The sequence below is a fragment of the Schistocerca piceifrons genome, chromosome 3 (genome assembly GCF_021461385.2).
Source record: "Schistocerca piceifrons isolate TAMUIC-IGC-003096 chromosome 3, iqSchPice1.1, whole genome shotgun sequence".
Classification (NCBI taxonomy): domain Eukaryota; kingdom Metazoa; phylum Arthropoda; class Insecta; order Orthoptera; family Acrididae; genus Schistocerca; species Schistocerca piceifrons.
The window spans coordinates 829199467-829217048 of NC_060140.1; the positions used below are offsets into that span (position 1 = coordinate 829199467).

The 17582-nt window shown below is 45.0% G+C and overlaps 1 protein-coding gene across 2 annotated transcripts in view; it reads left to right on the forward strand.

Annotated features, from left to right (window-relative positions):
• The window catches only part of LOC124789651, a 185546-nt gene that overhangs the window by 120778 nt on the left and 47186 nt on the right, over positions 1-17582 (forward strand). The window contains exon 2 of one of the 2 annotated variants that reach the window (XM_047257085.1): positions 87-239. In XM_047257085.1, coding sequence (XP_047113041.1) covers positions 87-239 — 153 coding nt within the window. The remainder of the gene's footprint in view (positions 1-86; positions 240-17582) is intronic. The other variant, XM_047257084.1, reaches the window with a different exon arrangement.

Below are 17582 nucleotides of genomic sequence, written 5' to 3' on the forward strand. Positions count from 1 at the left end.
ACGTAATATGCTTCGTGCCAATCTTATGTCTGTTGTACCGGCAGCCATTAAGCCCTGGCCTGTAGTGACAGTGCTGTCGTTTGCAGATGGGGCAGCGGACTCGGCAGAGGACGGCGAGTCCGGGCTGCCGCTGGTGCTGCTGCCTGGCGGCGAGAAGCGCGCCGCGGACGACGGCGGCCGCCTGATGCTGGGGCTCGGTAAGCGAGGCGGCGACCGCTACACGCCATACATTAGCGTAGGTGCGTACACCGCCGCCAGCCGGCAGCTGCAGCGCAGCCGCAGCCAGCGCCACAGCGAAGTGGCTCCTCACTCACCGGACGACGCGCGCTAGCTACTTTGTCTGCCCGCTGCTCCCCCTTCACACGCGACCGAGGCAAGCAAAGTGCAGAAAAACTCACCATACCACCTTGGGTCTCCTCTCAGCGCCTGCCTTCGAACTGGAATTGTTGTTGTGGTCTTCAGTCCTGAGACTGGTTTGATGCAGCTCTCCATGCTACTCTATCCTGTGCAAGCTTCTTCATCTCCCAGTACCTACTGCAACCTACATCCTTCTGAATCTTTTCACTGTATTCATTTATTGGTCTTCCTCCACGATTTTTACCCTCCACACTGCCTCCAATACTAAATTGGTGATCCCTACATGACTCAGAACATGTCCTACCAACCGACCCCTTCTTCTACTCAAGTTGTGCCACAAACTCCTCTTCTCCCCAATCCTATTCAACACCTCCTCATTAGTTACGTGATCTACCCACCTAATCTTCAACATTCTTCTGTAGCACCACATTTCGAAAGCTTCTATTATCTTCTTGTCCAAACTATTTATTGTCCTTGTTTCACTTCCATACATGGCTACAGTCCATACAAATACTTTCAGAAACGACTTCCTGACACTTAAATCTGTACTCGATGTTAACAAATTTCTCTTCTTCAGAAACGCTTTACTTGCCATTGCCATTCGACCATCATCAGTTATTTTGCTCCCCAAATAGCAAAACTCCTTTACTACTTTAAGTGTCTCATTTCCTAATTCAGTTCCCTCAGCATCATCCGACTTAATGCGACTACATTCCATTATCTTCGTTTTGCTTTTGTTGATGTTCATCTTATATCGCCCTTTCAAGACACTGTCCATTCCGTTCAACTGCTCTTCCAAGTCCTTTGCTGTCTCTGACAGAATTACAATGTCATCGGCGAACCTCAAAGTTTTTATTTGTTCTCATGGATTTTAATACCTACTCCGAATTTTTCTTTTTTTTCCTTTATTGCTTGCTCAATATACAAATTGAATAACATTGGGGATGGGCTACAACCCTGTCTCACTCCCTTCCCAACCACTGCTTCCCTATCATGTCCCTCGACTCCTATAACTGCCATCTGGTTTCTGTACAAATCGTAAATTATGATATTCTTCTTGAAGACTGAGGGTATTTCGCCTGTCTCATAAATCTTGCTCACCATATGGTAGGGTTTTGTCAGGACTGGCTCTCCCAATGCTGTCAGTAGTTCTAATGAAATGCTGTCTACTCCCGGGGCCTTGTTTCGACTGAGGTCTTTCAGTGCTCTGTCAGACACTTCACGCAGTATCATATCTTCTTCTTATTTGAAACGGAGGATGGTTCGATGCGGCTGCCACGAATTCCTCTCTTGTGGCAACCTTCTCATCTCAGAGTAGCATTTGGACCCCACACCCTCAATTATTTATTGGATACATTCCACTCTCTGTCTGCCCCAATAATTTGTATCATCTAATGCCCCCTCTAGTACTATGGAACTTATTCCCAGATTTCTTAACACATGTCCCATCATCCCATCTTCTTGTTTGTGTTTTCCGTATGTTCCTTTCTCCATTTCCCATCGATTCTGCAGAAAGAACCTCCACATTACTTACCTTACCAACCCACTTAATTATCAAGACTCTTCTACAGCACTATATCTCAAACACTTCCATTCTCTTCTTATCTGGTTTCCCCATAGACGATGATACACTACCATATAATGCTGTGCTCCAACGTGCCTTCTCTAAAATTTCTCCCTCAGATTAAGGTAGATGTTTGATACTAGTAGATATCGATTGGCCAGGAATGCTCTCTTTGCCTGTGCTAGTTTGCTTTATGTCCTCCATCATGTGTTATTTTGCTTCTGCGGTTGCAAAATTCCTTAACTTCGTCTACTTCAGTGTCCCTAATTTTAAGAAAAAGCTTATAGCTAAATCTCATTACACCGACTCCTGATAACTTTGGTCTTTCTCTAGTTTACGCTCAGTCCATACCTTGTACTCATTATACTGTTCATTCCATTCAACACATCCTGTAATTCTTTTATACTTTCGCTGAGGATATCAATGACATGAGCTAATCCTATCATTGATGTCCTTTCACCCTGGATTTTAATCCCATCTTTCCTTCTACTTCCATCACTGCTTCTTTAATGTATATGTTGAACAGCAAGTATAAAAGACTACATCCTTGTCTTTGTTACATGGCCGTTTTCCCGGAAAAAGTCACGTAATGTATGCAGATTCATATTGAGAGACCTATTTGATTGCAATTTTTAATGAAAGCTGAGGGTTAAGATAGACAGCAGCGCTAGTGATTGTCGGTAACTATCTGAAGCCATCTTACTCTTCTTTTACTCTTGAGTCGAGTTAGCATGCCTTGCAGAAGTGAGAGAACTTTGAAAGCATTTTCAGCAGTGGAAAATGTACACAGGACGCCAGGGACATTACAGTCGGCTTGCACGCCTAGAGCCAATGCGCTGAAGGCTTCCTGACGGAAAGGCGAGGATCAATAGCCACCTGCCACTGGTCATGCTTTTGTAGTGCCACGTTGGGATGACAAGCTTCGTTCTGGAGGAGCATATATACACTACTGGCCATTAAAATTCCTACACCAAAAAGAAATGCAGACGATAAACGGTTATTCATTGGACAAATAAATTATACTAGAACTGACATGTGATTACATTTTCACGCAAATTAGGTGCATAGATCCTGAAAAATCAGTACCCAGAACAAACCACCTCTGGCCGTAATAACGGCCTTGATACGCCTGGACATTGAGTCAAACAGAGATTGGATGGCGTGTACAGGTACAGCTGCCCAAACAGCTTCAACACAATACCATAGTTCATCAAAAGTAGTGACGCGTATTACGACGAGCCAGTTGCTCGGCCACCATTGACCAGACGTTTTCAATTGGCGAGAGATCTGGAGAATGTGCTGGCCAAGGGAGCAGTCGAACACTTTCTGTATCCAGAAAGGCCCGTGTAGGACCTGCAACATGCGGTCGTGCATTATCCCGCTGTAATGTAGGGTTTCGCAGGGATCGAATGAAGGGTAGAGCCACGGGTCGTAACACATCTAAAATGTAACGTCCACAGTTCAAAGTGCCCTCTATGCGAGCGAGAGGCGACCGAGACGTGTAACCAATGGCACACCATACCATCACGCTTCCAATGTGCGTTCTCCACGATGTCGCCAAACATGGATATGACCATCATGATGCTGTAAACAGAACCTCGATTCATCCGAAAAAATGACGTTTTGCCATTCGTGCACCCAGGTTCGTCGTTGAGTACACCATCGCAGGCGCTCCTCTCTGTGATGCAGCGTCAAGGGTAACCGCAGCCATGATCTCCGAGCTGATAGTCCATGCTGCTGCAAACGTCGTCGAACTGTTCGTGCAGATGGTTGTTGCCTTGCAAACGTCCCCATCTGTTGACTCAGGGATCGAGACGTGGCTGCACGAACCGTTACAGCCATGCGGATAAGATGCCTGTCATCTCGACTGCTAGTGATACGAGGCCGTTGGGATCGAGCACGGCGTTCCGTATTACCCTCCTGAACCCACCGATTCTATATTCTGCTAACAGTCATTGGATCTCGATCAAAGCGAGCAGCAATGTCGCGATACGATAAACCGCAATCGCGATAGGCTACAATCCGACCTTTATCAAAGTCGTGATGGTACGCATTTCTTCTCCTTACACGAGGCATCACAACAACGTTTCACCAGGCAACGCCGGTCAACTGCTGTTTGTGTATGAGAAATCGGTTGGAAACTTTCCTCGTGTCAGCACGTTGTAGGTGTCGCCACCGGCTCCAACCTTGTGTGAGTGCTCTGAAAAGCTAATCATTTGCATATCACAGCATCTTCTTCCTGTCGGTTGAATTCGCGTCTGTAGCACGTCATCTTCGTGGTGTAGCAATTTTAATGGCCAGTGGTGTAGGGTCTCCCTAAGTGCAAACTACTGGCAAAAACATTTTACAACATGGGAGTGGAGTGCGATAGTTCACTTTTTAGCAGACTGCACTATTGTGCTCCAATGTAAAAACTCACTGTTTCTCCAGGAAGCACCGAACACTAGAGGTAAACATCTCGAAGATTTACTGATGCTCTGCAGTTTTGGGCCTTTGAAAATGGAAGATTCCGTTTAACATATTGACAATGAAAAAAAAAGTTTATCCAGTCTAAAGCCGACAGCATTCACTAACGTAAATAAACTACAGATTGGAGAGAAAAGTAGGACGGTGACAACAAAGACCACCTCATTGGTCACAGAGAGAGAGTCGATGCGACAGAACAAACGTTATTGCGTATTAGTTACAGGAAGTGCTTTCTAACAATCATTTTCATTGGTCGACACTCGCAAGATCCGAGGCCCAATCTGAATTTATCAGCAGATGTAAAATGCACCAATGCGAGCATTCGATCAGAAACCACTCGATCTTCTGGAGCCTCCGCCGCCAGTCGTCCACATTGAGAGCCGTCGTCGACCCTCCCGGTTGCTGCATATCCCGAGCTGATGTGTTGGTGGCTTAGAAAAATTTCAAGCTGCCTTCACCTGCAGTGCTATGGTGAGATCAAGCTGCAACCACGATGTGTAGGGACAGTAAAGTGATTTTGTAGTAAATCGATTACCTCAAGCTTCACTCTGAGGACTTGTATTTTAACGTCAATGAACAGTATGCTTTCAACTCTGATCACAAGTGTGACGTAATCCCTTCTGTAGTCCTATTTACAATTTGTACAGAAACCAGATGGCAGTTATAACAGTAGAGGGGCACGAAAGGGAAACAGTGGTTGAGAAGGGAGTGAGACAGGGTTGTAGCCTATCCCCAATGTTATTCAATCTGTATATTGAGCAAGCAGTAAAGGAAACAAAAGAAAAATTCGGAGTAGGTATTAAAATCTATGGAGAACAAATAAAAACTTTGAGGTTCGCCGATGACATTGTAATTCTGTAGGAGACAGCAAAGGACTTGGAAGAACAGTTGAACGGAATGGACGGTGTCTTGAAAGGAGGATATAAGACGAACATCAATAAAAGCAAAACGAGGACAGTGGAATGTGGCCGAATGAAGTCTGGTGATGCTGATGTAATTAGATTAGTAAATAGGACACTTAAAGTAGCAGACGAGTTTTGCTATTTCGGGAGCAAAGTAACTCATGATGGTCGAAGTAGAGAGGGTATACACTCAACAAAAAACGTTTTGCATCACCCTGGTTCCCAGAACTCCTGAAGACAGACGTTGACTGTGGATATTGTATCACAGACACAGTCCCTTTGACTGTTCAGAGATGTCACTAAACCCGCCCAAAGATGTAAACAACTATGCATGAGCAGCGCCTATTAGACCGAGGGGGTCTGACAGCCGATCATTTCTAGTCAATCCACCAGGAAGGAGGTACACGGCTCGTGTTGTCTGTATTTCAACCATGCCCAGAAGGTCAATACCGCGGTCCGATCGCGTCCACATTGTTACTTTGTGTCAGGAAGGACTCTCAACAAAGGAAGTGTCCAGGCGTCTCGGAGTGAACCAAACCGGTGTCGTTCGGACATGGAGGAGATACAGAGAGACAGGAACTGTCTATGACATGCCTCGCTCAGGACGCCCAAGGGTTACTACTGCAGTGGATGACCGCTACCTACAGATTATGGCTCGGAGGAATCCTGACAGCAACGCCACCATGTTGAATAATGCTTTTCGTGCAGCCACATGACGCCGTGTTTCGATTCAAACAGTGCGCAATAGGCTGCATGATGCCCAACTTCACTCCGAACGTCCATGGCGAGGTCCATCTTTACAACCGCGACACCATGCAGCGCGGTACAGATGGGCCCAACAACATGCCGAATGGACAGCTCAGGATTGGCTTCACGTTCTCTTCACCAATGAGTGTTGCATATGCCTTAAACCAGACGTGTTTGGAGACAACCCGGTCAGGCTGAACACCTTAGACACACTGCACAGCGAGTGCAGCGAAGTGGAGGTTTCCTGCTGTTTTGGGGTGGCAATATGTGGGGCCGACGTACGCCGCTGATGGTCATGGAAGTGAATGACTTCCTTCAGGATAACGACAACCCTATCGAACATACTTGCGATAGATTGAAAAAGGCTGTTTATGGACGAGTGACCCACCAGCCACTCTGAGGGATCTACGCCGAATCGCTGTTGAGGAGTGGGACAATCTAGACTAGCAGTGCTAGCAGTGCCTTGATGAACTTGTGGATAGTATGCCACGACGAATACAGGCACGCATCAGTGCAAGAGGACGTGCTACTGGGTATTAGAGGTACCGGTGTGTACAGCAATCTGGACCACCACCTCTGAAGATCTCGCTGTATGGTAGTAAAACATGCAATGTGTGGTTTTCATGAGCAATAAAAAGAGAGGAAACTGATGTTTACGTTGATTTCTATTCCAATTTTCTGTACATTTTCCGGAACCCTCGGATCCGAGGTGATGCAAAACGTTTTTGATGTGTGTTAAATGTAGACTGGCTATCGCAAGGAAAGCGTTTCTGAAGAAGAGAAATTTTTTAACATCAAGTATCGATTTAAGTGTCAGGAAGTCTGTTATGAAAGTATTTCTACGGATGTAGCCATGTATGGAAGTGAAACATGGACGATAAATAGTTTAGACAAGAAGAGAACAGAAGCTTTCGAAATGTGGCGCTACAGAAGAAAGCTGAAGATTGGATGGGTAGATCACATAAGTAATGAGGAGGTATTGAATAGAATTGGGGGTAAGAGGAAACTGTGGCACAACCTCACTAAAAGAGGGGACAGGTTGGTAGGACATGTTTTGAGGCACTAAGGAATCACTAATTTAATATTGGAGGGAATCGTGGAGGGTAAAAATCGTAGAGGTAGACCAAGAGATGAATACAGTAAGCAGTTTCAGAAGGATGTAGGTTGCAGTAGTTACTCGGAGATGAAGAAGCTTGCACAGGACAGAGTAGCATGGACAGCTGCATCAAACCAGTCTATGGACTTAAGACCACAACAACGACAACAGTCCTATCTGTTCCAGTTAACATTATGACAATCATAGGGCACTTTGCAATTACGATTAATTCAACTGCATGATTACTAACATTTTTCCCCTATACACTACATCAGATATGACAGGGTCTTATTATATGAATGTTGTCACTGTTTGTCATTGTTTTGTCAGTTCTACCGGGATAAATTAAGGTGATTGTCACTCGTGTCCCATTTGGTAGTCATAAGTTTCCCCAGCCATTATTTTGGAGGGCACCCTAATATTGTTGCGAGACCTGTTGGGCTTAACTTGCAGTTTTAAATAGCAAGCCACCTTGTATCTTACACCCTTTTTAATCTGAGCACTTCATTCTTGGTTCCTCCATTCTTATTGTTACCTCATGGTTCATGGTTTTTGTACATATTGTATATTATCAGTTTTTCCCTACAGCTCCCTCCCATTTTTCTCCAAATTTCCAATACCTTGCATCATTTTACATTATCGAATGCTTTTTCCAGATCGAAAAATCCTATCAACAGAGTAACGTACGTAATGGCAAATTGTAGCAAATTGTGCTTAAAAGCAGTTATATCGGGTCTCGCTCTTAAAAACCGTCAGACACATTGTCTCTCATGTTTTGGCAGGTATCTGCAATTTCGTTTTTGCAGTGTGTGGATGATGTCGGCCCCCATACAAATACTGCTTATAATGTGTTTCATGCCTCGTCCTGTGTTGATGGAACACGCCAGCTCGTTTCTCATTACAAACTAATCCTTTTTATCACTTCAGGCAAAAGAACTCCCAGCAGATCTACAAGCATATTCGCACTAAATGGCAATACACTTGTCTTGGTCACCAAAATAATTTTATTTTTCATCTCATGAAGCATTTCGGGAGATCTGTGGCACAAAATTTACAATATATGGCAAGATGCCAAAAAGTATCCAATCCTACAACACAGTGAAGCTGAGAAAGCTAAAAGCAATAAAAGCTAAAAGCAATAAAAAAAGTATGGTCGCTTCCTACTCCACTCTGTAACGGTAACAGTGTGCAAACTGACACAGGCAGTTCAACATGACACAAAGTGGCCAGTTCTGCCAGTAGATGGCGTTAGTAACAATAATGCCTATGATATCAGGTATAACTTATCTAAAAACTCTCATGGGTAAAGCCATAGGATAGAAGGATATATATATATATATATATATATATATATATATATATATATATATATATATATATATATACTCCTGGAAATTGAAATAAGAACACCGTGAATTCATTGTCCCAGGAAGGGGAAACATTATTGACACATTCCTGGGGTCAGATACATCACATGATCACACTGACAGAACCACAGGCACATAGACACAGGCAACAGAGCATGCACAATGTCGGCAGTAGTACAGTGTATATCCACCTTTCGCAGCAATGCAGGCTGCTATTCTCCCATGGAGACGATCGTAGAGATGCTGGATGTAGTCCTGTGGAACGGCTTGCCATGCCATTTCCACCTGGCGCCTCAGTTGGACCAGCGTTCGTGCTGGACGTGCAGACTGCGTGAGACGACGCTTCATCCAGTCCCAAACATGCTCAATGGGGGACAGATCCGGAGATCTTGCTGGCCAGGGTAGTTGACTTACACCTTCTAGAGCACGTTGGGTGGCACGGGATACATGCGGACGTGCATTGTCCTGTTGGAACAGCAAGTTCCCTTGCCGGTCTAGGAATGGTAGAACGATGGGTTCGATGACGGTTTGGATGTACCGTGCACTATTCAGTGTCCCCTCGACGATCACCAGTGGTGTACGGCCAGTGTAGGAGATCGCTCCCCACACCATGATGCCGGGTGTTGGCCCTGTGTGCCTCGGTCGTATGCAGTCCTGATTGTGGCGCTCACCTGCACGGCGCCAAACACGCATACGACCATCATTGGCACCAAGGCAGAAGCGACTCTCATCGCTGAAGACGACACGTCTCCATTCGTCCCTCCATTCACGCCTGTCGCGACACCACTGGAGGCGGGCTGCACGATGTTGGGGCGTGAGCGGAAGACGGCCTAACGGTGTGCGGGACCGTAGCCCAGCTTCATGGAGACGGTTGCGAATGGTCCTCGCCGATACCCCAAGAGCAACAGTGTCCCTAATTTGCTGGGAAGTGGCGGTGCGGTCCCCTACGGCACTGCGTAGGATCCTACGGTCTTGGCGTGCATCCGTGCGTCGCTGCGGTCCGGTCCCAGGTCGACGGGCACGTGCACCTTCCGCCGACCACTGGCGACAACATCGAGGTACTGTGGAGACCTCACGCCCCACGTGTTGAGCAATTCGGCGGTACGTCCACCCGGCCTCCCGCATGGCCACTATACGCCCTTGCTCAAAGTCCGTCAACTGCACATACGGTTCATGTCCACGCTGTCGCGGCATGCTACCAGTGTTAAAGACTGCATGGAGCTCCGTATGCCACGGCAAACTGGCTGACACTGACGGCGGCGGTGGACAAATGCTGCGCAGCTAGCGCCATTCGACAGCCAACACCGCGGTTCCTGGTGTGTCCGCTGTGCCGTGCGTGTGATCATTGCTTGTACAGCCCTCTCGCAGTGTCCGGAGCAAGTATGGTGGGTCTGACACACCGGTGTCAATGTGTTCTTTTTTCCATTTCCAGGAGTGTATATATATATTCTTGCTCATCACCTCCTCCTCCACTCTCTCCATCTCCTTCTCCTCCTTTATTGAACCATCTTCTCCATCCCCCATCTCTCTATTAGTACTCTTCCCCCTCCCTCTGTCCACATCATCCTCATCCCCCTCTGATCCATCCCCTTCTTGCCCCCCTCCCCTATCTGCCCATGTCCTCATCATACCTGTTTTTCCCCATATCCTCCGTATGCCAGTCTCTGTCCACCCCTCCCCTACCCCCTCATTCGGTCCCTTCCCCCTCCCCCTCTGTCCCCCTCCTCCTCCCTCCCCCCTCTCTATACTTCTCCTCCTCCTCCTCCTCCTTTTCTGTGCATCCCCACTGCCCCTACTCTTTCTGTCATTCTCTGCCTCTATCAGTCTCAACATTCTCCCAGCTATGCTGATCTGCACTCCTCTGTAAAACAGGTCGATAAAGCCAGATGATACCACTCCAACACAACATACCTGTCGTGAAGGTGGCACATATGTCTGGAGCTCGATAACTTTTTCTTACCCCTTATGTGTGGACTGCCCTGCAAAGCAGGTCGATAATGCAGGCCGCCTCTATTCCCACACAACATGCATGTTGTGCAGAACAGCCCATACAGCAGTTGTTAATAAAGCAGTCACATCCTAGTAAAAAGCCCATGGCTGCAATATTCATATGCTGGTAGGATTGACCGAGCGAGGTGGCGCAGTGGTTAGCACACTGGACTCGCATTCGGGAGGACGACGGTTCAATCCCGTCTCCGGCCATCCTGATTTAGGTTTTCCGTGATTTCCCTAAATCGTTTCAGGCAAATGCCGGGATGGTTCCTTTGAAAGGGCACGGCTGATTTCCTTCCCAATCCTTCCCTAACCCGAGCTTGCGCTCCGTCTCTAATGACCTCGTTGTCGACGGGACGTTAAACACTAACCACCACCACCACCACCACCACCACCACCACCTGGTAGGATTTTAACGTAGGAAACGACACAAACCGAAATATCTCAGTACCTAAATTTCAACAAAAACATTGAAAGCAATATTACATGCGAAATCAAAACTACAAACAGCTTAATAAATATAAAATCTGAAGATCTGGAAGAAAGAAGGAAAGATACTTGCTATTTTGCAACCACTGCCATTTATGGCCTAGTAGAGTATTGTGTCTAACATCCAGTACAATCGTTACAACTATACTATAAAAATTGACAGTAATTACAGTTACCAATTTCCACCGGAAAGGCCATAATTGCAGTGCTTCAGGTTGCTTGAATTGAACCTAGGAATACAGTGCATATTAGAATATTCAATTTGTAAACTACAAACACTCTGTCTAAACAATAGTCCACCTCCACAGCAAAATTGCCAGCACAGCTGTCCACCATGTGGAGAGCCCAGGTCCAATTCCCAATATTGCCAGGGATTTTTCCTTGCTAGGATGACTGGAATGGGGTGCACTAGGTCTCATGGTGCCAGCTAAGTAGGTTGTCGGCCTAACAGTAGAGAATCCAGGTCACGAAAACTAGCAGTGTCCTGGTGAGAGGTGTGCTGACCCATGCCGCTTCACACGGCAGCCAATGACGTCATTGGTGGAGGATGACACGGCGGTCGGTCGGAGCTTATTTAAACAATGGTACATGACAGTAAAGTTGTTTAAAAACATCAGTATGCGACAGACAAAATTTCAACCAACAAACTGAAAAAATATAGTACATAACAGTCAAGGTTCATTTTGGATCTTTTATTGTTTTGACTGTCTCCCGGAACTTGTATGAAATGGTGAGTAAAATTATTTTTGCGGTAATGACAAGTGCATTGCCATGTTTTTTTTTAATGGAATTTTACGTGTCCCTTCAATAGAGCGGCCCCAAATTAGTTTAATGTGATATTTGTCTTCAGACACGAGTGACAGCCAGCACTCAAGCAACGACTAGCGCTGCTTGACAGGCTGCCCGAGAGACGGGCAAGTCAGGCAAGCAATGCGTGACTGTTCCTGGCATTTTGCTGGCCATGTCAACACAAATCGTCAAAACGAATATCGCGTTAGCCTAATCTGGGAATATTCTATTAAACTGACACATAAAATTCCAGTTAAAAAACATTCATTCGTAACGAGAAACGAGCCTATGTGTTCCGTTGACACAGACTATTGCAGAAAACGCATGATTATCAGTATTTGTATGGACTGACAATACATCGCAAAAATGAAATTGAAAATACCTGCTGGAACACCACAGAAAATGTTCCCTACGGCTCTTGCTAAAGGCACCAACACAACAACTCGCAAGCACAGTTTTCCTGTCATTATCTTGCCTCCGCTAGCACACATAACAAGAAGATACGGCCTGCTCTTAAGGCTTAACGCACAGCTTGTGAGATAAAGATGAAGCAGACCCAGATCAAACCCATTCACCGAATTAACGACAGTTGGTCTGGCATTGATTTTTAAATTTTTTGCACAGTTATCCTTGCAAGTGAAACATTGGTTATCAAGTTCTGCCTTTAAAACACCTCACATTAACAGATAGAACACTGAATAAAATCCAGGTAGGCTTTAAACTGCGTCATTCCGTAAACTACATGGATATCGCATGTGCAGTCGTCGACAGACTTAGAAGTAACATGAAGCGTGCCTTAGGGAAGTGTGGTGTGAACTTTATTGTTCATATCTTGTAACAATAACCTGACAGGCAACGTACGTACAAAATTCTGTGTCAATGTGGGAAGGCTTACATTGGCCGTTCGATTCGCACAGTTCATGACAAGTGTGTGGAACATCGCCGTCATACGAGGCTACAGCAGCCGGAAAGATCTGCAGTAGCAGGACACTGCTTAAATGAGGTACACTGTAAGAAATTTGACGAAGGGTTTCCAACATTGCCGTTTTTTGGAACAGTGTCTATAAGGAGGCGATTGAAATTAGGTTGGCGGATAATTTAATTAACAGAGACAATGAGTTTCCTCTTAGCAGGACGTGGAATTCTGTACTATCCCGCATCAAAATTGAACGTTCTTCGGTGCGGCCTTGAGTACGATATATCGTTGCCGCCAGTGTTCTACTAAGGGCGGCGCCACCTCTCTGTCTTGGAGACAGCAACCGTGATGGGCGGCGCATGCCCCGTGTACTGAACGGTGGCCTATATACGACGTCGATCTGCAGCCTGGCGTCAGTTCTCAGCGGGACTCATCAGCAGAAGCAGTATTTCCTGAAGATGGCGACCAGTTGGATCGCCGAAATATCAAGTCAAGTTGATTTTAGGATCCGGCAGCAAACCCGAAGAGACTTCCACGACTTATTAAGCTGGGAAAGCCTACGGAGTCACAAAGAAATAATCTCCGGAAGGACTGAATCAGCATATAGAAAAGTCAAAACAGTCTTGAAAACATTAAAATTCAATGGAAATTCAGCTTTTAGACTCATGAGAGAGAGTGGATGGATGGAAAGAGAACATTGAAGGCCTCTATGAGGGAAAGACATGTCTGACGACTTGATAGAAGAAGAAATTGGGGTCAAAATGGAAGACATGGGTGATCCAGCACTAGCTAGAATTTAAAAGAGCTCTGGAAGACTTGAGATCATATAAGGCAGAAGGGGTAGATGACGTTCCATCTGAATTCCTGAAATTATTGGGGGAAGTGGACGTCAAACGACTATTCAGGTTGGTGTGTGGAATGTATGAGGCTGGCGACGTACCATCAGACTTTCGGAAAAATATCATCCACATAATTCCAAAATAGAAAGGGCAGGTAGGTGCGAGAACTATCGCTCGATCAGCTTAACAGCTGATGCATCCAAGCTGCTGACAAGAAAAATTGCGGAAGAATGGAAAAGAAAATTGAAGTCTGTTAGATGATGATCAATTTGACTTTGGGGAAGGTGAAGATATCACAAAGACAGTTCTGACGATTGAGTTTGATAACGGAAGCAAGACGGGAGAAAAATTAATACACGCTCATAAGATTTGTCGACCTATAAAAAGCGTTCGATAATGTAGAATGGAGCAATATGTTCGAAATTCTGAGAATAATTGACGTAAGCTATAGGGAAAGACGGATAATATAGATTATATACCAGAACCAAGAAGAAACCTAAAGACTGGGTGACCAAGAATGAAGTGCTCAGATTAAAAAGGGTACAAGACTGGAATGCAGGTTTTCGCCCTTACTGCTCAATCTACACATGGAAAAACCAATGAGGGAAATAAAAGAAAGGTTAAAGGATGGGATTAAAATTCAGGGTGGAAAGGTATCAATGTTAAGATTCGCTGATGACATTGCTATCCTCAGTGAAAGTGAAGAAGAATTATAGGGTCCGTTGAATGGGATGAACAGTATAGCGAGTACAGAATATGGATTGAGAGTAAACCGGAAGAAGGCCAAAGTAATGAAAATCAGTAGAAATGAGAACAGAGAAAAACTTAACATCGAAACTGGTGATAATGAAGTAGACGAGTTAAGGAATTCTGCTACCTTGGAAGCAAAATAACCCAGGACGAACGAAGCAGATTAGTACAGGCAAAAGAGCATTCCTGCCCTAGAGAAGTCTACTGTTATCAAATATAGGCCTTAATTTGAAGAAGAAATGTCGCAGAATGTGCGTTCGGAGCATAATACTGTATCGTAGAGGATCAAGGATAGTGGGAAAATCGGGACAGAGGAGAATCAAAGCGTTTGAGATGTGGTGTTGCAGGAGAAAGTTGAAAGTTAGGTGGACTGATAAGATAAGGAGTGAAGAGGTTCTTCGCAGAATCGATGAAGAAAGGAGCGAATGGGAAACACTAACAAGAAGAAGGGGCAGGATTATGGGACTTTTTTTTTAATTATTATTTACAGGTCAAGTTCCGTGGGACTAAATTATGGAGCAAATCTCCAACGTCATGGAAGGTGTCAGTACATGACATTAGAACAGAAAAGTAATAACAGATTAAAAAAATGTTTATGAAACTGAAAAAAGTCAGTCCATAAGGTTAAGTAAACGCAGTCAACAAGACAATAAGCATCAGCTTAATGTTTCAAGGAACTCCTCGACAGAATAGAAGGAGTGACCCATGAGGAAACTCTTCAGTTTCGATCTGAAAGCACGTGGATTACTGATAAGATTTTTTAATTCGAGTGGTAGCTTATTGAAGATGGATGCACCAGTATACTGCACACCTTTCTGCACAAGAGTTATCGAAGTCCGATTCAAATGCAGGTTTGATTTCTGCCGAGTATTAACTGAGTGAAAGCTGCTTATTCTTGGGAATAAGCTAATATTGTTAACAATATATGATAGTAAGGAATATATATATATTGAGAGGCCAATGTCAAAATACCCAGACTCGTGAACAGAGGTCGACAAGAGGATCGTGAACTTACACCACTTATTGCCCGAACCGCCAGTTTCTGAACCAAAACTATCCTTTTAGAATGGGAAGAGTTACCCCAAAATATAATACCATACGACATAAGCGAATGAAAATAAGCAAAGTAGACTAATTTTCGTGTAGAACGATCAATCACTTCAGATACCGTTCGAATAGTAAAAATGGCAGTATTAAGTCTTTGAACAAGATCCTGAACGTGGGCTTTCCACGACAGCTTACTATCTACCTCAACGCCTAGAAATTTCAACTGTTCAGTTTCAATAATCATATGCCCGTTCTGTGAAGATAAAACGTCAGGTTTAGTTGTATTGTGTGTTATAAACTACAAAAACTGAGTCTTACTGTGATTTAGCGTTAATTTATTTTCTACAGGCCATGAACTTAGGTCATGTACTGCACTATTTGAAACCGAGCCAATGTTGCACACAACATCCTTTACTACCAAGCTAGCTAGTGTCATCAGCAAACAGAAATATCTTACAGTTACCCGTAATACTAGAGGGCATGTCATTTATATAAAAAAAAGGAACATGAGTGGCCCCATCACTGATCCCTGGGGCACCCCCACCTGACAGTACCCCACTCAGAGGGAACTGTAGAGGACGAAAACTGTAGAGGATGACAGAGATTGGAATACATCCAGCAAATAATTGAGGACGTAGGGTGCAATTGCTACACTGAGATGAAGAGGTTGGCACAGGAGAGGAGAAGAATTCGTGATGGGCCACATCAAACAAGTTAGAAGACTGCTGACTCGAAAAAAAAGTCATTGAAAGATCTGGGATCTTGCTGGCCACGGGATGACTTCACCAAGATGCAGACAGTTCATGGAGACACTTGTCACGTGTTGATGAGCATTGTCCTACTGAAAAATTGCATTACGTACAGTCGCATGAGAGGTAGCACATGAGGATGCAGAAATGTCTGTGACATACCGCTGGGCCGGCAAAACTCCTTCGGTCTCTGCCAGCCCTGACTCGGTGGCTACCTACACCGCGACGCCAGAAGTAAAAATACTGTGTCCTTCCAAAACAATGGAAGAATAGTGTTTCACCTGGCGTCACCGCCATACTCGTTGACAGTGGTCATCTGGAGTAGTGAGGAACAGCAATTCATTGCCGAACACTGTGCTACGCCATTTATCAGCAGCCAATGCTTCTCCGTCTCGGCCCTCTCCAGATGTAATCATTCGTGTTGTAGCGATAACAGCAATCGACACATGGGATGGTAATTCCCTACTTCCGCTGGTGCAGGTCTCCAACCAGTGGTGCGAGATGACTCAGAATGTTGCAGTGAGTCCATTATTTGCTCTCGGATGGCAGGCGACGATGTTATGTTGTGCAAGTCTATGAAATTACACTGGCATCCGACCATGGCTTCCACTTTTTTTGTCAGGTAGTGCAGTTCACAGAATGAGGCGGTCTGAAGCCCAAATCAACTCGTTAACGAAGCCTGCGCACTGATAGCAACTGAAATACTAACGCACACAGTTTATACGAATCACCGACAGAGAGGGGCACATCACTTCCTCGTTCGTGCGTGAATGTGTTCTGAATGTGAATCACTGAAACTTTCCTTGTCCTGGAAGGCTAGGAAAACCCGTACCGTTTAACTAGCTGATAAGTGGCTAACAATGATTACTAATTTGTCTCAATTTCTTGTAGCTAGAAAGGGCTATTTCTCTTTATAAACCTGTTACAGTTTCCTTGCTTTAAGTCTACAGGTATAAAAAATTAAACGTTCGTAAAGGATGCATGCCCTCTGCTCTTTAAATTCACGACAGTTGTGTTCCTTGTTTCCATCTCGTTCTTCCACGTCTTTCCTGCTCTGTTCGCCATCCAACAGAGAAGACACCGAAATTTCATGTCGGTCTCACAGATCTCTAGGTGCTTTAATTTATTACGAGTAAGGCCTTCCGATTATTTACTTTGAGTCTGCTAAATGGTGCAAATGGCTCTGAGCACTATGGGACTCAACTGCTGTGGTCATAAGTCCCCTAGAACTTAGAACTACTTAAACCTAACTAACCTAAGGACATCACAAACATCCATGCCCGAGGCAGGATTCGAACCTGCGACCTAGCGGTCGCGCGGTTCCAGACTGTAGCGCCTTTAACCGCTCGGCCACTCCGGCCGGCTTGAGTCTGCTGATCAAAGTCAAATAGGTTTGGTTGTCTCTTCCCCCAACAAACTAGCAAGCTGGAAGTTCGCTAGTGTATTGGGGGAAGCTAGAACTTCGCTACGTTATCTCTTTACCTTTCTATACTTCCAGATGCCGTTACGATG